The sequence below is a fragment of the Numenius arquata genome, chromosome 14 (assembly GCF_964106895.1).
Source record: "Numenius arquata chromosome 14, bNumArq3.hap1.1, whole genome shotgun sequence".
NCBI classification, from domain to species: domain Eukaryota; kingdom Metazoa; phylum Chordata; class Aves; order Charadriiformes; family Scolopacidae; genus Numenius; species Numenius arquata.
The window spans coordinates 2,715,045-2,741,308 of NC_133589.1; the positions used below are offsets into that span (position 1 = coordinate 2,715,045).

General features: G+C 44.6%; 1 protein-coding gene across 1 annotated transcript in view; it reads right to left on the reverse strand.

Moving 5' to 3' along the window:
- MAD1L1 (mitotic arrest deficient 1 like 1) overlaps nt 1-26,264 on the reverse strand; it is a 376,963-nt gene that overhangs the window by 177,412 nt on the left and 173,287 nt on the right. Inside the window, exon 13 of the mRNA XM_074158818.1 lies at nt 13,413-13,469. Within this exon, the coding sequence (XP_074014919.1) occupies nt 13,413-13,469 (57 nt within the window). The remainder of the gene's footprint in view (nt 1-13,412; nt 13,470-26,264) is intronic.

Genomic DNA, 26,264 nt, shown 5'->3' on the forward strand with positions numbered 1-26,264 from the left:
GGTGAACATTGTGCTGCTGAGGCAAGGAAAGCCAACAAGGTGCTGGGCTGCATCAACAAGGGCATCACCAGCAGAGATAAACAAGTCATTATCCCACTCTACTCAATGCTTGTCAGGCCACACCTGGAATACAGTGTTCAGTTTTGGTCCCTGCTTTACAGAAAAGATGGACAGGCTGGAGAGGGTCCAGAGAAGGGCCACAAAGATGACCAAAGGACTGGGAAGCCTGGCGTCTGATGAAAGGCTGAGAGACCCGGGTTTGTTTAACCTTGAGAAAAGAAGGCTTAGGGAGACCTTATCACCGTGTTCCAGAATTTAGAGGGTGGCTACAAAGAAGATGGAGACTCCCTTTTTACAAGGAGTCACATGGAAAAGACAAGGGTTAATGGGTACAAGTTACTCCTGGGGAAATTCCAGTTGGACACAAGAGGAGAATTTTTCACAATGTGAACACTCAGCCATTGGAATAATCTCCTCAGGGAAGTGGTGGATTCCCCATCGCTGGGCACTTTTGAGATTCAGATGGACAGGGTGCTGGGCCATCTTGTCTAGACTGAGCTTTTGCTAAGAAAGATTGGACCAGAAGATCCTTGAGGTCCCTTCCAACCTGGGATTCTATGAGTCTATGGCCAGTGAGTTTAATTTGGGTGCCCAGCAATTTCACAAGGTAGTAAGACATGAGGCTGAGCTCTTCCACAGATCATTCTGCTCAGCAAAAGCAACATCACCTCTTCCATACCCCCAACAAAACGATGTGCTGAAGGGCTCTTCCTCTAAAGCATCTGCAGAGAGGCACAGATGGGGAGAATGAAACCTCACCAGATTTCTTAGTGAACTTCACTCTTCATCAAAGAAATAGGACAATACTTGCAAAAGAAAATATTACTTGCCATTTAGAAACAGGCTGAACAGCCCGGGATTAGTTGGTACATTTTCCTGGGAAAAGTAATCCTTGATGCTCTTGTGAAACAAAGGCAATAAACCCAAAGAAAATCAGATATTCAATAAAAAGTGGTTTAGAGCTACCTATTTCCCACTTGGCTGAAGAAAAAAAAAAAAAATAATTATTTTTTTTTTTTCTCTCCTGTTTAAACACAAGGGTCAGAGTTGCCGGTCTCTATGGCTTATCCAATCTGCACCAAACCTGGAGTGCTTTTATCACTGAGAAGACAGGGCTAGAAGCAACCTCCCAGCAAACAGTTTCCTAAAAACATACTCATGCATATATATTATTGCAGATACACACAAACTGGGAAATGGACATATGCTGACTTCTGCTTCTCTCCAATACAGTCTGGATTGTGGCTTTTCTCCTCCTGTTGCAGTAAAAAGAGAGCAATTTTTCAAGTTTATACCGAATGTCATTCTATTTCATTTCCAAATATAATCTCCCAGAGAGAAGGTTCGCTTGCCCTATTTCCAATCTCTAAAGTTAATATACAAATTTATATTCCTTTCTCCCACTCGCTCTCCTAAATTAAGAGGCGTAATTACTAGGAACGCTTGCTACAAACGAATAAAGTGCCAAGGGAGAAGGAGCTGTCACTGCCGGACGTCTGCAGCAGCCACCCCTCCTCTCCCCCCCATCCCCGGAGGATCCTGCTTATGAGGCAGTTTCTATCTCCCCTATTAGCAGGGGGTGCTCACACACTGGAGCAGACGCCGAGCCCTCCCTTTCCAGGCAGGACAATCGTAAGGAACAAAATCACAAAATTAACTTCAGCCTGTCAAGGAGCCACCGGTGCTTGCAAGGATCATTCCTCCCAAATTCACCTCCTGCCTCCCCCCAGCCCCTCTGACCTCTCGGGCCACGTCAGGTTTCCTTAATGACAGCCGAGAAACTCAGATCTGCCATCTAAATATTCAGCCCCAGCCTCATCCCTCTCCCCCCCCTCCCCACCTCCAGCACCCTCTCAAAAGGAAGATTGATTATTATAATCAGACTTAGCTCTGACACAGCATTTGCATTTTTCAAAGCACAGCATAGTCATTAACTAATTCATCTACCCCAAGGGAGCCCTAACGAGCTTTCACCTCTCTCCCCTCTGATTCCCAATCTGCAGGCGGCTTTTCTTCCAACACCTCCCCTCCACATTGTGCTGCACAAGCGCAACTTGGTGAAACTCCAGACGGGCTCAGCCAGCCAAATCCAGCCCTGCTGCAAAGGAACACAGCTCTGCCGCCGCCGCCGAAGGGGACCGATGCACAGACACCCTATTTAACATCAGTTATCCTAAGGTTTCCCTCTGTAATCCCAAGGGTATAGGGTATTACAGGAAACGGTTTCTGTTCTGCAAAGTAAGGCCGATGCCACAGGGGTCCCAAAATTACCACGCTGCCATATGAGCAGCATCAGCCCGAGCTGCGTGCCCGGCTGCGAGGATGTGAAGAAGGAAACAGCATCACATCACTCCCTCCAAACCCCAGCCTCCTCCTGCACAGCCCCATCCAACAGTTCAGACACTCACCCCCCACCTTCTTCCCCAAACACCTACCCCTTGGCCCCAGGGCTCAGCCCCGGCCCCTGCTTCGGGCTCTTCACGCCCCCCCCCAAGCTTCCAGACTCTGACCCTCTTTGTCACCCACCTCTGTTCATGTCCCTGTCCTGCCCCAGCACCCTGTCCCCCCATGCCCACCCGTGCTCCACATGGTGGCAGATTAGTGTTGATGAGCAACACCGTCTAATTGGAAGTGTTTAACCCGTATTCAGATGATGCATTTCAAATACTCCTGTCTGGAATACTTAAGAGGAAAAAAAAAAAAAGTCAGGAAAATATTTATTTTCTCTCTTGCTTTTTGATCTATGGCAAATAGGGCTGTTCCCTGAACAGGGGATAAAGTGACAGTTCTGATATTGCTATTTGCAACAACACACCAAGGACCAAGACTTGGTATCTCAACGGGGGGTATAGAAGTGTGGGCAAAACCCCGCAGCTTTGAACAGCCTGAATGCTCCAGCTGACCCATTTCACCCTTTTTACCCACAAGTGGTACATACAAAACCATACAGGGGATCTGGAAGGAGCCCATCCTTCTGTTTGAAGGACACATGCTCTGCTGATCCTCCAGCATGTCTGAAGGCAACTGCCCTGGTCACCAGCACAGACCCTATGTCAACAGCAAGTAACGTGGTCCCGGTCATCATGCGGGTACCAGTTCAGGAGGGTTTTGACTGTTTTACCTTCTTGAGCTTTGTTCCCCACTTTAGGCTGTATTTATTTCTTGCTGGTACTCTGGGATGGGTGAAAGATGTGACAGTTTGGAAATAAGCCCTACTGGGCATTTCAGCAGGATGGAAGCTGGCTCAGAGCTCAATATGAACAAAACTGGAAAGTTCGAGGGGAAAAGGAACAAATATTCTGTGCAAGAGACCCACCGAGCAAGGGAACTGGGGATGTTGATTTAAACCCATGAGTTTATTAGAGTATAATTACATATTTCAACTCTCGCTTCCAGAGGAAGGAGCAGATGAGGGACTGCTCCACATCCAAAACCCCTCCCTCTGCTCTAACAGCTCGTTCTGAAGAAGGATCACCTAATTTCCATGTTCACTCAGCTCAGAGCCTCTCTGCTGTTATCAGCCTCGCTCCACCACTTTCACCAGCGTGTAGATGACTGTTGCCTTTAATTACTACTGAAAGCTCCTCCCACCAGGGAGAGCAAAACAGCTGGTGTCCACCGAGAGAAGGAAACTCCGGAGTAATTAGCTTTAAATGGCTGACACCTCCTACCCATTTCTCTCGGTTAGAACAGCAAAACACAGAACAACAGTCTCTTTAGGGACCTGTCAAGGTGTCGGAGTGAACGTGCCACAACCCAGGTCAGCGTGGCCATGACACTGGTGCAATGGAGTTGGCTGCTCTCGAGAAGAGCATCGCACAGTCACTTCTTTCCCACAGGAGCAGGCACTTTTGCTAGAAGCAAGTCTTCCGGCAGCTGTAATTCAGAGGCAAAGCAGCAAATAAATCTGCAAAGATGTCATACCTTCCCCCGTGTAAAGTTTGAATACAGTTTGTTTCCTGAAAATATACCCTCGAGGAGTTTCTGGAGCATTCAGTCAACAAATTCTCATTAAATGGTAGCTTGTAATCCCACCTCTCGCACCCCCATCAGTTTCCTTATGGAAAAAATCGTCACATAATAAACAGTCAGAGAAGAATCTATGCATTTCACCGACCACCCAGGAAGAAGATCAAAGGGGAAAGGAAAGAGGAATCTAACATCCATTTTTGTTCCTTCATCTCCTAACATAAATACAGCGGAATCAATCTCTGCTTAATACTGTAAGAGAGCAAAGGAGCCTTCACTGAGTGCTAGACTTGAAAATTGAACTTAATCCTCTTGCTCCGACTCACATGGAACAACCCCACAGCCTGTACTTCAACATGCTTTTAAGAAGAGCTCTCTCGCTCCCGCTGCATCTCCAGCCCAATTTTGCAGTTCGTTACAGCTGGGAGCACTGTTTTCTGGCACGTCTCGGCAGAGGGAAGGAGGGAGGGTGAGCGGGGGCCAGCAGAGCTTCATGTTCAAGGTGCTTTCTGAGCTCCCAGAGATGGGAAACAGGAGGATGGGGCAGGTGATCCAGCTACGGGAAAGCAGCAGCTCTCGACAGCCCCCCCGCTGCCTTCAAGACAGTGGGAGATGCTTGAAGGAGTTTTGTTCCCCAAACCCCCCTTCCCAAAAAAATGGGGTAGAAAGAGCAGATTGAGGGTTTTCTAGCTAAATGACCCACCCTGAGGCCCTCCTGTGACAACAAGCAGTGGGCTTTTAAGGTGTAAGAAGTGGGAAATCTCTCGCTTTGTGCCAAAAAGCAAAGGTTACAGGGCCCTGCCAGGGCTGCTCTGCGCATGGCAGCCTCTCGGGATTATTCCTGTGGTCCCCTCCAGCTGCCAGCAAGCAATCACAGAAAAAAACAGCAATTCCCTCTCAAATACCGTGTGTTCAGTTCTGGTGCCAAAGCAGAAACCTGGCATTTTAACCTTTGGCGAACATGTTCTTGCTGCCACCAACAATGAAGTCTGCAGTTCAGCTCAGAGGAGAGGGAAGGTGTAATAAATGTGCGGTGGATGACATTAGCACTGAATATAGCATCAACAGGACAGGGCCTGGCAGGAGCTCGATTTTCTACAGCCAGTCTTTAGAGGTTAATGAAATATTCATAAATAAGTTAAAATTCTCCTGACAAGCTAGACCCTGTAATACAACAAAGAGTTGTCAGCCTCAATTAAGCGATTCCAAGGAGGCAGGGCACTGCCATTCATTATTTAGGAAGAGGTCACAGGAAAAATTCTGCTCTATGATCTCCTTGTCTCTGTGGATAAATTCGGTTTTACAGCTCCTGCTGGAGGACTCTGCTGCCCTGACAGAGCAGCTCATGGAGACCCCAGCCTGCCACCACTACTGCTTACCCCCAGCATCTAACAGCCCACGGCAAAAAACACTGGGAACAAGCTCTTCTAAGGGCACCGAGACACAAAACAAATAACAAATAATGTAGCAAGCTGATTAGGCTGTCAGTGCAAGGACTAAGTCTCAAAACTGCATGGTTTTTAAGCCTTTATCTCCCTTTTTGTACACACAAAACCAGCCCTGGGCAAGAAGAAAATTATCCAGCAACCTTTGATCTGCAGGCACGTCCACTGAACGTGCCCTCAATGCCCCCCTAGATCCCTCTGTACATCCTTCCTCATGCTTAGGATAAACCGTGCCTCCAGGATTGCATTTCTCGAGTCAGATCTCTCAGGATGGTCCTCTTCTGATGCAGGTAAAACTTCCCAGGACTGTGAAACCACGAGGAAACTGGTCTCCATCCATGTTACAAGCAAGTTGCAGATTAACAATTACTTTGTCCCATCCTAACATGACTCCTAACCAAGTCTTCCTCTCCCTCTCTGGAAGCACATGTTCCTTCTACAGCTTCTCCAAGCTGCCTTTTAGGCAAGGCAGGAAAAAGGAGCAGAAATTACTGAACCCTAGACTATTCCAGGCCCCATCGTTGGAAATGTCAAGACCAGGTTGGATGTGGCTTTGAGAAACCTGGTCTAGTGGGAGGTGTCCAGGGCAGGGGGCTGGAACTAGATGATCTTTAAGGTCCCTTCCAACCTAAACCATTCTATGATTTTCCCCACAATCTGGCAGTACCTGTCCCACAGGGAGCCCAAAGGCAGCTCTGCACTTTCGGCCACTACGTTTGTGAGTCCTAACCCCATGTCAACTGTTGGTGCCTTCGATGAGAAAATGAAACCAGTCCTGCTGAAACCAAACAGTGCTGCAGAGTTCCATAAAACTTTCACGTTAATGGATCCAACAGCAGGTTCATTTGTGTAATGGGACTTTTAAACAGACCGTTTATTTCTTTTTAATTTGAAGGGAATGTACTATTTGATCCCATGTGCCTGGGTAGATTTTTAAAATGTAGATAAACCCAAGAATTAACTCACTAAGTTGCTTCTTCTAACCCAATTAAAATAGCACTGAGATACAAACGTGCAGAAGTGTCATGGACTGATGGCCTCTCTGGTCTACAGGCAGTTTGTCATCTACCAAGATCCCAGAGCTTCCACCATGCTCTGCTTCGCCCATGGTCACATGCAGGAGATGCCTCTGCTGTTACCAGAGTTTTGTGTGTTAAACGTGAATTTTCCAAGAGGGAAGGTGCAGCAGATGCAACACAACCAGCTGAACCTGTTCATCATTCCCTATGCTGAGAGAGAAAAAAAAAAAACTAACCCAAAAACCAAAATCCTGTCTCTGGTCCCTGGAGCTCACTCTATTCCTACACTGTGGGGAACAGCAAGGACTAATTTTAATGTATGTGCTTACAACAAGCATTGAGAGAGTACTCTCTGCTAGGAAAAGAAGAGAAAAGGAACTCTGAGTACTCCCATCCCTCTGTTCCAGGGATTACTCTGCCCAGGGAACCAAAGCTCTACAGAAAAAATACAGGGAGAAAAGTTGAAGCTGGGCATCATGGGTGACTCCTGCACACTCGCCCCCCTCATTCCAACAAATCACATTTCTAAATTAACATGATAAAGTAAAGAATAATACAAACACTGTGAAGTATACACAGAACAAACAAGCAAGAAAAGGCTCTGCTGAAATAGAACTACCTGATAGAGAAAAAAAGATGTCTCAGACATTGATCATCAAAACATATTTTAAACAAACAAAATTCACTGAAGATCCTGGGTCAAAAAATATAAACGCACAAACACAATTACTGATAGCACAAAGCAGGGAGGCTCTATCATAGAGGAACATAAATAGATGAGACAGAAGCTCGCTGGAAGCTGAGGGAACAGCAGCAGAAATGCAATGGAATAGTGCAAGACACTCAACAGCTAGAACCTCTGCTACAAGCAGAGTCTCCATCAGTCAGGAACTAGAGAGGAGGACAAAGAACTGGGCAGATGAATCGACCCCAGAATGAACATCAGGGCCGTGCTCAGCGGAAATGGGGAACGTGAGTCTGAAATGGAAGAGCTGAGCCATTTCCAGGACAGAGAGAACCCATCTGTAGAGATACTTTCTGCAGAAGGCACTGCTGAAACATCAGATGGAATGATGTGACCACTCTGGTCACTCATCTTCAAAGGAGACAGGGAAATATGGGAAGAGATTTAAAGAAAGCTGCAGGATTCATGAGGAGACTGAAGAGCCTGTTTTAAGAGAAGACTGAAAGAGCTTGATTTGTTTAACCTAGACAAATGAAATACTGGGAGAGAACAATTGTTCTCTATAAATATGTCACAGCATAAATATGAGGGAGGAAGAACAGTCACTGTAGTTTAAGGAGAACATTAGCACAAGAAAAAATGGATATTAACTGCACATATATTTTCAGTTGGAACTGGGAAGGTTTCAGCTCTCGGAGCAGTCTTTCAATGACACTAATGGGACAAACAAGCCAAGCAGTTTCAAGACAAGGTTGATAAATTTATGAACTAAGGTATATGCTGCAATTGCCTCAGTTACCAAAGGACTGGACTTTATGATCTAAAAGTCCTCTTCCAGTCTTCTGTTACTACATCATTTCATTTTGGATCAGCTTTTTTGCTGTCTTTTTATAACCAGATTCATGTTTTTCAATCTGATTTGAGAACTGGATATTTCCCTAAAATTGCCTTACTAAAACTATTGCTGTGTTCATGCTGCTGCTCAGCTGAACGTTGCGCTGCTCATCCTCATCCGTCTTGGGTTTGCTCATCTCACATAAGGCGTTAGGATAAAATCTGTCAAGTGGTGAGGAGGTTTGCTGTCGTCTTGCTAAATCAGCTCAGAAATGATAAAACACACTTTTGATGGATGGAGACTTCCTGCACCGGTCGGTTGTCTCCATTCCCCTCCCAACCTCTTGGTTCTATATATCTTCCAGCAAAGCTTCATTTTTATTTATAACTATGTGCTTCAGTACTCTAATCCCACATTTAATTGCCATCCCATTGTAGATAATACAGAGAATTTATATTTCCACTAACGAACACCACTTACGCCTGAGCCGTTGTATTTCTTGCTTTATTACAGAATGGTTAGAGTTGGAAGGGACCTTAAAGACCATCCAGTTCCACCCCCCTGCCCTGGGCAGGGACACCTCCCACTACACCGGGTTGCTCAAAGCCCCGTCCAACCTGGCCTTATGTTTAATTACTCTTAAATAAAAATTAAACAAGCTATATTGTCAAGTTATCCAGGGCAGGTCTTTCTATACTAAAATTCACTTCTTTCATATTGTCATATGTATAAAGTAAATATAAATATGTATGTATAATATCTTATGTATACAGTAAATACAATTCTTTCATATTATCATATTTTTATAAAGTAAAATGTAACAGAATTTTTATCCTTGCCAACTATTTCTCTTAAGTATCCAAAGTTACAGTTCTTAAAAGTCTGGAGGTCTGATGTAACCACTAGAAAGGAAAGTCTTTCAGTAATAATGCAAATGGTTTATGAATTCTGTGGGTCTCTTGTTGTTTAAGTATTGATACCTGTTGCAATTTTCCCAGACTTTTTGTGATTTTTCCATGTTGCCTCTGAGTTAACAGCTCGTTCCCAACTACAGCACACACGGTGTTCTCTGCGTTGATTTCTTTCATGTATTCTCCTTTCTGTCTTCATCACTTCTCCTGATAACCATCAGTGTAGGCAGTCACTGACATTTATGTTAATCCTAAACATTATGGTTTCATCAGACTGAACACATGATTTGGCTCCTTAACTATTCCTGACCTGCTGCCCTTAAATAAAGGTCTCCTGTTCTTTGCCAAGGGTTAACCACCACTTTTACTCAAGGCAGAGGGAATTCATTATTTTCATTTTAAGGTGACTTTATTTTTTCTGTAAGAACACTCAATTTATGCCATTCATTTTGTGACTGCTACATTCTTGGACTTCAAATCTTCTTTACCTCCCACCCTGCTACGCAATTCTTCTGATTCTTATATCCGGCCTTTTTAATCTGCTGGAGGTTGAAATATAATTTGTTCCAATGAGCAGTCTATAGATTTCAGAGCCCACATGGGCCAAGCTGTCTTTTGAAGATGAAAGCCAAAGGATACCCAGAGCACCTCAGGGCAATGAAAATACAGGTGATGGTTTCTTAATACCAAGCTGACTTCCCTCAGGGACTAATGATGGAGAAAAAAAACACCTTGACACGAATGCCCCCTGCTACGGAACCGGACTGAAAGAAAGTTGTAAGATCAGGGATCACAGCCGTTGTCAGATGGCGAGCTGGAGCCAAACAATTCCCTCCTGTCTACAAACAGAGATGAAAAAGGCAAATGAAAATTAGAAAAACTAACACGTCTTCTGCTTCCCTCCCTCATGGAGAGAAAGAAAAAAAATATAACAAACAGGAAAGCATTTACTACAAATAATATTTTGGCGTGAGTGAAGCCAGTTCTCAGCCCTATGTAGAGCATAGAGCCATAAGAAATAAGATGTTGGGACCACAGAACAGGGAAACACGTGTGAACTCTCCAAGCAATCTCCTGGCACATCCTGGGGATAAGGATATTGGAGCACTAGTCTCAATAAAGAAAACTTCCAGTGCTGATAAAATTGTCAGAAAAACACACGTACAAACACAAAAATTGCAGGAAAGAAGTGTGCTTAGGCACCAAAAAAAAAAAAAATTCACATCAAAAAACATTCTTTCAGCAAATAAAAGAAACACAAACCCCACAGATCTGTGGGACAATTAAGTCATCAGAGCCCTATCAGGCTGGCGACTCTGTTGTGTACCGGCTCTCAGAAGCCCAGGCAAGCCCTGGTGCCTTACAACGGGAACACCATCAAACGGTGAATAAAGAAAAATAAATAAGTGAAGCGTTAGAGGGAGAGAAAAATCAAAGTTTCATTGTTATAATTACACAGCACAGTGATAAGGGTAATTTTTCTTAAATCAGAAAATAAATTCTAGGTTCAAGTTCCCTGAAGGATATAAAATATTAGAGGATTTTTTATGGTTGTAATCACAAACTCATTTCTCCAGCCACTACTGGCCGTGTCTAATTAGGGCAAAGTATGTTAATGATACAGCGGCACAGCCCAGAGACGTCTTCAGTTGCAATATTAATTGCATTTAGGGAGAGAAGCATGAATTGTGCTTATACAAGCTAATTAGTATGGGTTTGCTAATTAATACTGGAAAGTCAAACTGCCTTTGTCTTGTCAACTGCAATTAGCTGAAGATGTTTAAATTTCTTTTCTATTTTTTTTGTTGTGTTCTTCCAGTAGTAAACTCACTTTAGCTGACGAGCAATGAAACCGTGCGCTGGGGTACTCAATGCACTTGTGCAGCAAGACCTTGTGCCCTGGCCCAGAACCGTGTCCCCTACAGCCAGCACCACCCTGCATCTCCTCTTGTCCCCGTGAACACAATTCCCCGAACCAAGGGAATCGTCCTCCTCCCAAGGACACAGAACGTGCAGATCCTGCCTTATCGAGGCCACGATCCTATCAGAGTTATCCCCCAAGTATTTTACTTTTAAATATTGCTCTGTAAAGAATGAATTATTTACCAGGGCATCTAAGATGCTCCCCATCGTGTGTAAGAAACCTCATCACACTCATCAGTGAGATCCAATCAGCGAGTTCACCAGCCCCAGAGCACACGGCTTCGTTCCCAGAGCTCTGCAGAAGGTGGTAAAGCCATTAGCACCCTTCAGGGTGGCAGCAGAGATGTCACCTCTACAGAGGTTTATCCCAGAAGCAGCCCAAAGACCCATCAGATGGTACGATAGCACCTGGCAGGTGTTTATTCCATCTCACTCAGGGTCATAAACCAGTTTGCAGAACGGCTGATGAAAAGCAATATCCACATCTGTCAGCACCTGGAGCAGGACAAGTCCTTCTGCAGGCCCCCCCAGCTGTGGGGCGTGAACATCAAACTAACGAGCATTGGATCACGGGTGGAAAAAAAGGGGGAGAGGGATGAAAAGGAAGGCGAGATGCCAGGAATCCAACCCAGCAAACAACTGCTAAAGCGTCAGTTTTAAAGGAGTCTGAAAATAAGGCCATCCAGGTGAGACGCTGATCTGGGGAGGGGGGAGAAAAAAAGCACATAAAGATTTTGTTGGATGCAGGGAGGAGAGTGGGGCTGATGGTACAAGTGCTGGAGCCCTTGGGAGCCCCATCCAAAGGGGACAGATCGCTGCCACCCCAAGCACTGGAGAAGACAAGAAGTGATGCGTCTTTTCCTACCAGGGAGATTTCACCTGGGGATGCAGAAGAACCATCCACCACCAGTGAAAAAAAGGAATTATACTGTCAAGTTTCTTCTCAAAAAGAAAACAGAGGGAAAACAAGCTCTCCTCCTCTGTTTGAAGCAATTTTCTTGTATTTGCTGAACAAAATTAAAAATGCTGAATAAAGCCCACACCCCACAATCTGCAATCCACCGTCTGAAGCACTCCAGGATACAGCCTATTCGTCTGAGATTGATGTAGGATTTACTGGAACATCACAAGACATGCAATTTTCCACCGAGTAACCCTTGGGAATAGGCACTGAGCACCGACTGCTGCTTTATCCTCTGCTGATGGATGATGCACAGCACCAATTAATGCTTCAACACTGGAAGTTCCAGTTTCTCCAGCTCTTTGCTACCCTGTTTTAGTATGGCAAACTTCTGAAGGCAAACAAATAACTCAAAACCCAGGCTTAACGAGCCAAAAAGAACAACTTTGAAATGTTTAAAAACCCCACGCATCAGAACATTTAAAACATAACAGCAAATTTATCCTCCAATACATCCAGTGAGCACAATGCAAAATTGATTGTATAGAACTGAAAACTATAACAAGGCAGCGTGTAATAAGATCAGATGGTAAATAGGATTAATTCAGTTTTCTTTGGAAATATCAGTTCTGGCCTCTGTCACCAGAGAAAGCGGCTGAGCATACAAAAATGTTTGCCCACAATGTAAGACCACCCCAGAACTGGAATCAATTAACACTCTCATTATAGAAGATCTGCTGCTGAAACAGCAAGGAGCACAGATTTAAAAGAGAAAAGAAACTAGCAGATGTGTGGCAACCTAATGATGGTAGAACAAGGCCTCGCCAGCTCTGCCCTTCAGTGCCCTGAAGCAGCAGACGTCCAAGACGACCGGTGTTGGCACCGTGGTTTATGGTTTGGGTTTCAGAGCAGAGGTCTGTTTAGCACCTACTTACTAGCCAGTGATGCGTGCCCGTCTTTTCATTAGGAATAAAATTAATCCAGTGTAAAACACATTTACAGAATGAGTGTTGACATCTGGGGTGCTGCTCAGGTTTTTCTCGGGACTAGAAAAGGTTTCGGGAATCCCACAACTCGCCCATTAGCAAAGACACTAGTTCACGAAACAGCTTAATGCTGACACCTCATTTATTCCCGAGTAGGAAGAATTGTACACAATAGTCATAAACTGCACATAAACCTCCCTCCTGCCTGGTTTTGTGGCCTCTATTATTCTTGGTTCTTGAGGGCACTGCCAATGAAGCAGACAAACCCAGCAGAAAATTAACAGATATTATAAAAAACTAGTTTGTGTTAATTCTGTCGCATCTCATCTGCTTGTCCTCGGCACGCTCGAGACTGAATCAAAGGCCCCCAAAGAAAGGAGTTAATTCAGTATGAAATTAAGTGCTTGCTTCTGCTCTAGAACTGCTAACAAAGAGAAAGCAAATTGCCAAAAAAAAAAAAAAGGGAAGAAAGACCACTCGATCTCATCCAACGCTTGTTCCAGGTGAGTACGGAGACAGAGGGTGCCAAGACGAGCAGCAGAGATACAAACTTTTACAGCGCTTATTTTCTATTCATTTCTGAATATTTGGAACTGATCCACTGTTTAAATGAGCTAAGCTTTGCATATGCTACTGCTCTGTAAAACAATTAAAACGCCCCAAAAGCTGAACACTTACCATCTCTGCTCTTTGCTTATGATTTCCCACTTCTTCCAGAACTTGAGCCAGCTGAGCCTTCAAGACAAAAAAAAAAAAAAGAAAAAAAAAAAAAAGAGAGAATGAAGTCTAGGATGTATTTGTTAAGGTTTAATAATATGTTCCTCCCTCCCAACCAACAAAGCCACCAAGGGCAAGATGATTTTCACGGCGTTGCAAAGGAATTATGAGCATTTGGTCTTGCTGTGTCCTATCAGCACCATATTCCAGGAGACAAGGCTGTCCCAAGGAGCCTACACACACGAGAAAGAACAGGTTTATTGCAGAGAGGAAATCCCCTGGATTTGCTATCCCAAATTTCAGTCCCATGGTCCAGTCACAGACCTCTCCATTTCTTTGGAAGCTGCATAAAGAGGGGTCTAAAACCCACCCAACTCTGCCATGCTTAACTTTAGAGAAAGAAGTTTGCTCCACTGCTCCTGTAAGGGGCGTTTGGGGGTGAAGAAAACTTCACGGAAAACCTTCTGGGGTACAGGGTTAGTTTTGGAAGCCTTCAAAACTGTTGTGGTAGAATCCAGAGCAAATCCTCTCTGGAACATTACCTTACTGAATTTCTGTGAGAAAAGGTCCCAAATGCAAGGTTTTTTCTTTTTAAAGAGGAAATTTGAAATTTAAAGAACCTCAAGCCAGAGTGGAAATACCTTGTTATCGCTGTGTAATTTGGGGAGAAATGGGAATCTGACTCTGAGGAGGATCTTTCACAGTTTTGTTTATGAAAAAAAATGTTAAATGAAATGGGTATTTTGGAGAAAAGAGAAGCCACACACTACTTGAGTGCTATTACTTCCCACATCTTTTATTTCCCAACACTTTGCTAGCCTGCAATCAGCCTTTCCTTGGTTAGCAGAAAACCCAAAAAATAGTCACAACTGATGACAGAGAAGCTAATTTAAACAATGTAAACAAACAAGACAAGCACTAAGAAAAAAAAACACCAAACAACCCCAACTTTCCTACAAACCAATTCCTGTAATTTCAAGCAGATATTCATTAAAACCCTCTGGAGTCCCTCTAACAATCTCTCACCACACATGAAATGGGTCTTTTGAGTACTATGTCCAACCCAGAGACAAATAGCAAGCACTTTATTACAACGAAAAGGAAAACATTAAGCTTTGAAGGGTAACAGCACTGAAATGCAAATAAAGAAATTACAGTCTTAGGGTTCAGCACAGCAGAAGTTCCATTTTGCAGACAAACAACCAAACAGTTCAAGACTTCCCTGGCCCCAGAGCTCAGCGGAAAGCGAAAAAGTTACAGATTCTTGCTGTGCGGGGCCTGGGATGATGTGACATTATTTAAGGAACAGACACTCAAATAAGATGAAAAGGGTTTTAATACAAGCCTGGGACCTGGCACAGGGAAATGAAACACGTTCATTAAACACCGCGGGAGATGCCAGTCCCCACCAAACCCGGAGTGCATGTATAAGCAAGTGAGAAGAAAAAATGAAATTATCACCAAGTTTGATGCTGAAGCATCAGGAAACTATAAATTGCAGACATCTGGGAAAGACTTTTTTTCCCCACTACTATTGAATCAGGTAGAATTACACCCGCAGGCTGGAGCCGGAAAAGAGTCCCACAGAGAAGAATTAGAAAACATCCCCCTCAGAGACTTTATTTATGAGAGATGCCAGCAAAGCCTTTGAAAAACACCCCAAGACTGAAAATTTTTGATCCCTCCCCCCAACTTTTCCGTATATTTAATAGCCTTCATCTATATGAAGATGTATATGATGTTTGGATGAGAAATTATTGCCTACTCTAAACTAGATATATACAGCCATTAAGAACTACATATTGGCTTACAGTAGCCACCACTCCTGAATTTGAGGGTCATTTCTCTGTTCAGCCTCCTGTTAGTACAGACTTGTACAGAACCACGGAGTAATTCCGACTGGAAGAGGCCAGCTCAGTCCCTGCTCAGAGCAGGGTCAGCGACATCAGGATGCTCAGAGCTCTTGGTCTGCTGGGTCTGGACAATCTCCAAGGAGGTGAACTCCAAAACCTCTCTGAGCAACCTGTGCCAAGCTTCGCCCACCTTCACAGTGGAAATATTTTCCTTTATAGTATCGAGACAACACCACTTAAGGAACTTGTTGCATTAGATAGTATAAAAGCATTTTAAAGTACAAGACCTTGATAAAATTCAGAAAAAAAAAAAAAAAAAGAGGGTGGAAAAGGCATATCTTACTTTAGGAAGAAGCTGCAAAAACATTTAGACAGGAGAAAAGTAATAGAAAGGGATGGGAGAAATCAGAAATACAAGCGGGAGTTATTCCGTAATTTACCTTATATATAAGCTGTCTTGGGGAAAATAACCAAATCCAAACCTCTCAAGCCGCTATGGCAGCAGGGACCTAGAGGCAAACCTGGGCAGCAAGTCCAACACCGCAGCGTGATAACGGCAGATCAATACAATTTGGAGAAGCAATCAGATAAGAATTAAATCACAAAGTAGGTTTTCTTCATTGCATTTATTTCTAGGCAGTTCATCTCAAAGGGACAGAGTAGCTAACAAGTGGGAAATCAGAGAACAGCAACTAAACTTACTAGACTGCTGGAAGAAATGATTTATGAAGATTAAAAGATTTTTAAACGTATGGTTTGACTACAAACTCTCACAGAAGAGCAAAAGGGACATATTTAATGCATTCAGAGCCATTACTGTGATACAGCTGGAAACAAGGAGGCTTTTCCAGCCTGGCTGATCCTGTCCAAAGTGATTCCCACCCGGAGCCTGGACCCTCCTGGCCCCATGGCTGCAGGAGGGCCCCAGACAGAGCCCAAACCTTCCCCGGGGTCCCCCCCCGCCTGTTCTTGCCTGGCTGTGAAACAGGTGATCCAAATGCTTTATCACATCCAGTTTGTAAACATTAGCCCTACCCCAGACTTTTTATTAGCTTAAATCAAATATTGAACCTAGCTCAGCTGTTAGAGGACAGCTGCTTGCAAAGTGATTCACTGCCATATTCCTCCTAGGCCACAAGAAAATACAACCTAATCACCAGCAGCATGACAGATGCACACATTTTTAATTATGAAGAAGAAATTAGGCTCTGAACTTGTCCCCACACCTCACTTAATCAGAGTGCTCGGGAGGAGCTGCCACCACAGCCATGGAAGGACGGAGCTGCCGAGGGCCCGGGGCCGGCGCTGAGGACATGCACCAGCCCCACATCGGGCATAAATCAGGGAAGACCTGGCAGAAAGAGTGTCGTTTCTTGGAATTTGCCTCCTCTGGAATGTCAGCTCTGGCTACGTGCAGCCAACAAAAGGATGAGCGTGACCCTGAGCCATTTTAGTGGCTGGGAAGGAGATGGTGTGCCCCAGGCCTTGGTCCCTGCGGACACGGGAGGGCTCTCTGCAGCAAATGTTGGAGCAGTTGCCAGTCCCACCTCAGAGTTTTCACTGGGAAAAGCAATATTCTAGAATCATAGTATGGTTTGCATTGGAAGGGACCTTAAAACCATCCAGTGCCACCCTCTGCCCTGGGCAGGGACACCTCCCACCAGACCAGGTTGCTCCAAGCCCCCTCCAACCTGGCCTTGAACCCCTCCAGGGATGGGGCAGCCACAGCTTCTCTGGGCTGCCTGGGCCAGGATCTCACCACCCTCACAGCAAAGAATTTCTTCCTAGTATCTAATCTAAATCTCCCCTCTTTCAGTCTAAAACCATTACCCCTCGTCCCATCACTCCACTCCCTGATCAAGAGTCCCTCTCCACCTACCTACGTCCTACCTGTACGTAGCTCAGCTTTGTTTTTCGGGCCGATTGCTCACATTCACCTCGGTATCTCAGGAATCTCTCAATAGCATAGATTCACGTGTTGAATTTCCAGACTACGCATAAAAGTTAACTTAAAGCTCCAAGGAAATTCTCATTACTTAATACACATGTTAAATTCCCACGGATCACTGAGCTCGAGCATTAAGAAATGTGATAAGCAAACAGACATTAAGAATCAGATATACAAACACATGTAAAGTCCAATTTGCCCACCGAAGGCAGCACAACCGGGTAAAAGAAAATCAAGTAGCAAAGCAGGAAAAAAAAAAAAAAAATCTTCTCAAGTATTCAGTCAATTACTTTAAGCCTCTGAAAAAAGGGTTTGTCAATTCAAAACATTCATCTTACACGACAACACAGTCTAATCTACCGTCAATGCTCCTGTCATCCTCAAAGCGAGTGGCAGGAGAGCGGAGATAACCCATGCTCCGGCCTCGCCGCGATACAGCAGCTCAGGGCTAAAAGAGGAGCAGGAACGGTTTCCAAGGAGAAGAGCCGATTCGGCTCCTAAGGAGACATCTCTGAATTGTTTAGCTCGCTTCCCTGCGTCAATAATCTGTCTCCTATACCTTCCAAAAGTCAGCCTTCACTGGCGATGCTGGAGGAGGTCGTCAGGGAGGGTTTAAGGAAGGAAACCCCAGCAATCTGGTGGTTGCAATGCAGGTGTTAACACCAACAGCATCCCCAGCCTCACGCTCTTTTCCTGGGGCTGAACGAGAGCCGACGGCCCTGACCGATGGGCAAAGGGCTCAAATGTGAGACTTGCTTGTAGGAAAAAATTAGCTACTCGATCTCTAATGAACAGTCTTTCTCTACACAACAATACCCTTCGCTCTACAAGCAATTAGCAAATCGAAGCGCTCTCTTTGTGGACCTGCATTAATTTACTCCTTGACGTTGCACATTAAATAGCTCGTAGGTACGGCACAGCACAGCAGAAGCAACAGCCAGAGCCATAAAATTACAGCTTGCTTCAAAGAGTTAGGGAAGCAAAATTATGCGTGCTGCATACCGGGAATAAATCAAAATAACCTTCATTTGGAAACATCATTTCAGTCTTATGCTTTCATCAAAAAACATGATTATCTTAACAGTCACATTAATACAACGTAGGTACTTTACAAGGGAGAGAAACAAGCAGCACATTCACTACCTCAAATTAAAAAGCGTCGTTTTTATTCTTCCACATCAGGGTGAAACAGCTGGGAATATACACAGGGGTATGGGAACATACCCTATTGCAGGGTGGTGCTGTCCCGGCCATAACCCCCACGGGGGGTCCCCAGAAGGTCCCTTGTTGGACGGGCAGCACCCGGTGAGAGGAGGAAGAGGAGGAGGCAGAGGGAAACACAGCAGCAAAACACAGCATTTCTGCAGTGAATGAAGCCCAAGATACCCTCAGCAGTATTTCAGATGCAACAGTTGTATGCAAATTCAAGTCAAGTGTGATGATTGGCAACTTTAGGTATAATGTTAATTAATAGCTATCTCAAACTAATTAACTTCTAAGATAAATTCTTGCCTCTCTTCTTCGAGAAAGTTAACACAATTTAAATTTACAAGGATATATTGGCTTCCAATCACAGAAACATGCAATCTGATATGTTCCAACATGCCAAAGCATTTCAGTTTCCTTTTTCTGGCTGCCCCCCAGTCCCCAGGTCACTTCCCAGTAACTTATTTATCCAATCACTTACAAAAGAAGATATAAGATGAAGCTCCTCGGCTCAAGCTAGATGGCCTTAGCGTGTTGCTTAAGTGTGATGTGACCTACAACACAGTCCAAGGCAACGTATCTTATCTGATGCCATAAGCTGGGGAAGGAGGAGAAAAAAAAAGGCACAACATCGCCTCTTTTTATCAGATCCATGAGATAGAAGGAAAATACAGTGCATCAAAGCTGCAGCTGAAATAGAAAAGGAAACCCCAAAACATGGCTGCGCTCCCAGGACAATTCCGATAAGGAATAACACTTACAATTCAATCATAAATTTAAAAACATATAGCTCTATGCACCACGCTGATGAGTTACATGGAACAATAGACAAATAATCAAGAGAATGCTTTGAAAGGAAGGTTGCAGTCCCTAATTCTCTCACAAAGATGTTGTTCTAAGATTCCGGCTTGTAGTTAAAACAGGAGAAAAACTTTGATTTCACAGGTGCCAGCGAGAGCTCGCTTACGGGGATGGCAGAGACCGAGTCGGGAGCAACTCAGCCCCTCGCAGTCAGACTGGGGTTTATTTGCATACTGTGATCCTGCATGTTAAAATATTGTGAGAGCTGAAATGAAATTTTCATTAGTGTTCAATCTGAAATCTCACCCGTGGGATTCAACTTCCCACAGTTAATGCATGTGTTTGCCTGTTTATCCTTTAAAGTTATATATCCATTTTAGCCAATACCTCCCGCCTTCAATCCATCAGCGTGCCGTCACCGCGGATGGGGAGCAGCTCGGTAGAGTTTCAGCATCTCTGAAGTGCACTACAAAATTACACTGGGTTAAATGGTCATTTCTAATTTCAAATATTTTCATGCTTTGTAGATGAAATTACTGATCTTCCACAAAATTGCATCAGTTGAGATCATAACCAAGAAGAGAGTTTGGTATCAGACATTGCTAAATAATTTCCTTGCTGCTTTACAGATTCAATTTTGCTGTTCTCAAGAAAGCTCTTCTGGTTATAAAAATCAAATACACATCCTTTATAGAGGGGGAAATAAAAGCCACAAATAAACTCTGGTGTTGTCTGAAAAGCATCAAAATCGCCTCCACAACCAGGAGCTGGACTGGAGGTGCCGGGGCAGGGCTTGGGCTGATGCAAAGGTGAAGGGGAAAATTCCCCAACAACTTCTGACTTTATTTCAGAAATTTATATACAGAGAAGAGACACCGACTCCGACTCGCAGAAAAGCGGCAATAGGCAAAACGGAGACCGTTACTTACTGACAGAATTAATACTTTGTGGATAGACTCGGTGTCTCCTGACAAAGCTGTGTCTCAGGCCACAGCTTATGTGGTTTTTCCATGTAATTCTGTCCCTTTTTAATTTTACCCCAAGCAAGGACACACAAGACGGGAAACCAGGATGCCTGTAAGCACCATGTCCCCGCGCCTCCAGGGGGACTCCTGGGCATCACAGCAACGCGCAGCTCCTGGGGACAGAGGCCTCTGTTCCATGCAGAGAAGCAGAGGGGGTTTTTCATCAAGAAAAAGGAAGAGCTGCCGATGCTTCTTCTTCGAGAACCAGTTTTCTCCTGGCCGGGATGTGCAGCAGGGGAATGCCGCCCCCAAGTGAGAGACACGCAGCAGCAGGTTACCAAAACGGGGGATGAATAAAGCAAAGGCTCTTGGGTGCTACTGCAAATTGAAAAATTGCTGAAGTCATAGTTATAATTACTGAAGATACAGGGAAAACACCTGCAAGACACAAGATCTGTCAACACACTATCAAGATTTACTGGACAAAGAGATAATAACCAAACCTTTCTCTTGCTCTTAAGTCTCAAGGACGGACCAATCTCTCTCTTCTCTTTTAAGAGACACAATCACTTAGTAACGTCAAGAAATCTCGACAGTAAGCTTCTTATAATGAAATCACCCCAAATTCTCCCTGGTTATGCTGTGAGGAAGGGGTGTAAGCAGTCACTGTGGAACAACTGATGCAAGGAAGAATGGAATTCAAGCAGAAATTTCCCATGTCTTTATTCCTGGCCAATCACTTGACCTACCTTAGAACAAGCTGCCCAGTTCTGCAGCAGCCTCGGCTTTTGTTCCCATTCTGCGTAATGAGGCAAAGTCCTGAACTCTGAAACTCCTTTTTACCCCCCTCCCTTATGCAAAGATAACACTCACTCTGTAAAACCATCCAAAAATCTTTGACCAAAGGTAATCTCTGAGCACAAGGTGCCACTATGGACACAAAAGACACCGGATGGGCCACGCCACTCGGGGGGTAAAAGGATTAAGCACGACATTAAGTGCAGAACTTGAGCACCTCCACGTTCAGAGGTGGCAGCAACTGAATTCCCTGCTCCTCACAGCAGAGGTGACCTTCACGATAGCAATCAAATGTACAGCTTGGGAGAAAGATTCTGAACTTCTCAAAATCTACTCCATCAAGACTGTTGGCGTAATCTCCCAGGCAGATGCTGTCAGGGAAGGAACACGGTACCAAAGCAAATCGGGAGATGGAAAAATGCAGAGCATTTCATTCAGGAAAAGACAGGACAGCCCTGTGCCAGGCTGAAACACCGACAGAGAAAGCAGGTAGGCAAGAAAGTAAGGGGCTCAGGTGTTACCGGATTTTGCACATGAAAAAAAAAGCATCAGATTTGCAAGAAAAGATCTCAAAACAAGAGCAAGCATTTGTTGTTTTACTGTTGGAGCTGCAGCCGAGGCTGAGGCAAGATCGAGGGGCCACAGCTGAGTGACTCCGCTCTCCTCCTGTTTTCCCTTGATGTTTTCGTTCAACACCTTGCTGAGACAGAGCACAGAGACCAAAAGATTAGCACAGCTCCGCTGGGAATAATCCGCTTTTGCCATAGGTCTCCTTCCCTCCATCCTAATCAAATGGTGCTGCAGCCCCTGGGGAGAGAATACATTTGCCAAACAACAACCACAAAACAAAAAAAGTGAGTTTGCAGCTGCTTCCTTAAAAGCAAAGGGCAGCCCGAGGATGAAACTCTGCCAAGCCCAGCGCTGCGAGGGTTACGCACTGCCGGATGCTGATGGACTCTCCAAAGGAGTCATTCCCCACCCCTGGAACAACCATCAGAGAAGCCTCTGCCACTAACATTCTCTTTGTGGGCTCAGAAATATCCCTACCTCAGAAAAGCAGCAGAGGGTGAGGTCGTAGCGGGGAGTTCCTTCTCTTTTGCTGCTCCCCCGGCAAAATTTTAACCCAAATAACCTGGCATAAAATCTGTCTGTTGAGGGATGACCACCAATCTCTCGCCAGGAGTAAAACAGACTATTAAAATATTAGTGCAACTAAAAAAAACCTTAGGAGAGCATCAGCTCATTACGCAAAAAGGGAAAGGAATACAAATCATTTGGAGAGATTCTCTCACGGTGAAGAGAATTCATGTTATTGTGCTGTCATCAAACCTCTAAAGCCAAAACTAAGGGATACCAGCACCAGACTCAGACATGAATGTAGCACCTCTGGGAATCGGGTTATTGATTGCTATTTAAGTGATCTGAAATCTGGTTCTATAAGTGATTCCGGGATCCCATGAGCACAATGTTTTCTTCAGGTTGTATTAACCCCTCTTGAACTGGGAAGCAGTGGTACAAGCAGAAGCCACAGTAGGTAACAGGAACAGAATCCCTCGCTATCAGATGTAACAACAAAGTTGGTTGGGGAAGGAGAGGAGCAAATGTTTGTGCATTTGATTAATTTTCTGGCAAAATTTTAACTCTAGCAATTTTTTAGATTTTTTTTTTTGTCTCCTTTAGATTATCAGCAGAATGAGCTCAGGCTCCAAAACCCCTGTCTTGATGAAATCAAACATTAGCACTCACCAAACCCAGAGAAAGGGAATCTCAAAAACTAAAAGAGGTGGCAACGTGACGCCCAGCAACTCTACCAAAATGTGGACTTTTCTGCCACTCCTTCCCATCTTATTTTCACATTTTTTCTAGTACCACCTCCCTGAATCTAGGTTCTCCCCCGGCAATCGCCTCCGAGTAGGTTTGATAGCTTGAGGGAAAGAAATGGTATTTAGTTGATGAAGTCTGTGAATTAGCCAACAAAAATGTTCACTCTTATCCATTCATCAGAAAAAAAAGAAATGGTGGAATTACATCTCTACCTAAAAAAGCCCTTCTAATTTCAGCCCGATGAGTCAGCACTGCTGCATCTCATCACTAAGAATGATTCATTGTCATTGCGCTTCTCGAAGTCAAGAATAAGGGTATTCACCCCAATTCACTGTCATCTCATACCCGCTCCGGAGCCAGGCACTGTGTTTGCATACAGTACTCTTATAATGATTTATGTGAGTGTGTCACTTTTAATTTAAAGGTATAAAGAGCTATCGTCAGGCTACCAACCATAAAGCATCATTTTCTTTTCAGCAGGCTGACAGCTGAATACCTGGAAAATATTCTTGCTTGGCAAGAAGAAGAGGTCTTGTTGTGGTTTGGTCTCCACACCCCTGAGGGTGGGAATGCTTCTGAAGGCACGAGTGGATGGCCAGGATCTTTGGAGAGATCAATACTTGGAACATTCAGAATACTTGGAATACTCAGAACCAATACTTGGTTATGAGTTAAAAGCAGCTTTTCTGGGGAGTAAGAATCTGAATACAAATTCAAACAAAAGCAGGATGGATGGAAAACCTCTGCCCCAAGTGAGGCAATGGTGGGGAAGAGGGGTTTGTGCATGGATTAGATCCCAGCCAGAAGATCTGTAGCTGGATGAAACCAAGGACAGTGGAAGCTACAGCATCACAGCTGTAGTTTTCTTTTTATAAAATTCTCCTAAATATCACAGTTGCTTTGATGAACCTTTCCAACTATTAAAACAAGGCGACTGAACAACTCACACTGACCTTAGCCCCCCTGAGTACTCAATGGCAGACCCTTCCTCTACGCTGCCCAAGGCTGTTTGGCACCTGGTGATGTGCGGTGATACTTCAGAAAAGATGCCTTTACCGATGAGTGTGCCGTGAGCCCTGTCCCTCATTGTATGTCACCGCTGTCCCCACACACACACTCCCAACAGGAGCCCTCCGGTGCCTCAGCACAACTCCCTGGGCAAGTGGTGCGAGCCAGCCAGCAAACGCCATCGGATCCAAGATCCATGTTTAAATCAAGCTTTTTTTCCCCTTCTGGGTTAATTTTCATCTAGTTTGGTTTCTTGTCCTGGTTCTCTGTACGGCTGCACAGGTTGTGCTAGCTCAAATAAAGGTCACAGAGGGGTTTAAGCCAGCGCTACCCTTGGCTTGCAAAATTACAGCCAGCGTATTTTCGGCATCCAGCAGAACAGCGGGTAAAGTGCCTAAGCCTCAGAGGGTTTCCAACAAATTTCAAACACTCTCGGAAGTTGCTAGGTAACAACATTCACCTCCCGGACAAGATTGTGCAATGTTTGCTCTGACAATGCAATGCTTGTATTGCCCTTGCTTCCACCCCGGGAACGCGTTTCCTGAGGTCTCCTCCGCTGCCACAGCGATTCCAGTCTCCAGTCTGGGTGTGGAGTTGGATTTTGCTCAATAAGGCAAACGTTACTTTTTAAACATAGCTGTTATAATTAGAAGCAGCTCATTGCTCAATTCCCCTTCCAGACAGGGATTCCCAAAGGTCACGGTGTGCTCGGCACAGCGGATGTGCCCCGACGGCTGCTCGAAACACGAGTGACCACGGAGAGCCCAGAGCAAGGAACCGAGTCCTGTCATGGGAGGTGAGATGAGAAAACAAGCGGGATAACTGTCCTCCTTCATCCTGCACCTTCATTTTCTGGTATTATCTGTACAGCACCGTGAACAAGGCAAGTTTAGCAGAGAGACTCCCCTCTTCCACGCAGAGGATATATCCACAGCTGAGGCCAAGGCAGGAATGTCATCCCTCGTCTCTGGGTCAGCCGCAGGTGACTCTGCCTCATCCTGCCTATCCTGCGGGGTGCCAGGGCAGTGAGAGGGGAAGAGCAGTACTATTACTCCAAAAGCAGTAAGGGGGCAGGGGGGGAACAAAAAAGGGGAAAAAAAACCCAAACGTGTACAGCTACTCGCTGCTAAAGCCATTTTTCAGAGGCTCTGGCAAACGCAGAAATCCAGTTTAAAACAGTATTTGCTTTCAAAATCTGTTTTGGAAAAGCCAAAACAACCTTAGTCCTTACTAATATGTGGCATTAAAAAAAATAATAATTGCAAAGTATCTTTTCCCAACACACACCTACCCACAACAAAGAGCTCCTACTCTTCAGAGAGGAGGAGAACGCTGGTGCTCACAATTCCAGGGATTGCATAAATCAGTGGTTTCCAGCCTCCCTGCAGACAAGCTTCACTTCCAAAGCCCTGGCAACATTCCACAACTCAGCACATCCCACAGAGCCAGCAGAAGTCCAGCTGAGTCTATTAGTGTAGGTCTCATGCAACATCTCACCTGTGATGCACTTGTGGGTCCGTCCGTGTGTGTCCCCCCCCTCCCCAGCTCCCGCCTCACCCTTTGGGATGTGCCCGAGTAAAGTTCCTGCTCCTCCTCAACGCCCTGTGAGACGCTGGAGAGGATCAGCATCGACCCTGCTCCGCAAAAGGAGAAACCGAAGCACAGAGATTGCCTGTCCTTTGCAACGCCAGAGGCAGCTGCAATTTCCAATTAAAATATTACACCTCATCCTCTCTTTGGAGTTTTCTACTCCAAACAGAATAGGATTTAGAGCCAGAATTTGCCTTAAGTTGTAGGGGGAAAAAAAAGGGGGGGTTAACAGTACCTCTGTCCAAAGACAGTTCTTAAATTCAAAAGGTGAAAAATCCTCCAAGATAACAAGTGGAAGCAAAAAAATTGTGTAAAACAGATTTTTGCCACCCTCAAACAAAATCACACACTCCTGCGCACCACAGTCATGCTCCTCTATCTTCCTTGAAGAGAAGCAAAACTCTTCTACTTCTATTTGAGAATTTATTCAAAATAAACAAATCCCAATGGCATCTAAGCAAGCTACAGAGGCTCCAGCAAAAAAAAATCATAAAAAAGCAAACAAACTAAAAAGATCCTCTCTTGGCACACTCCTGAAAGAAGGATTCACCACATTTCTAATTGACTGCCACCGTAGCTTCGACGAATAATCTATAAATAGGCAACAAATGTAAAGCAAGCACTTGAAGGAAACAGCAAGGTATCTTTTTCTCTTTTCTCTTGTTATTGCTTACTCATTTGTTGGGAAGGAAATGGCTAACGAGGTAGAGGAAACGTGGTAAAAATGGAAAGAAACAGAAAATGATGGGGTGTGGGAAGGAGGGATAAAGAGACATGAAGATATTCAAATGTATGAAGTAGATGGGGAGGGACTCTTTAT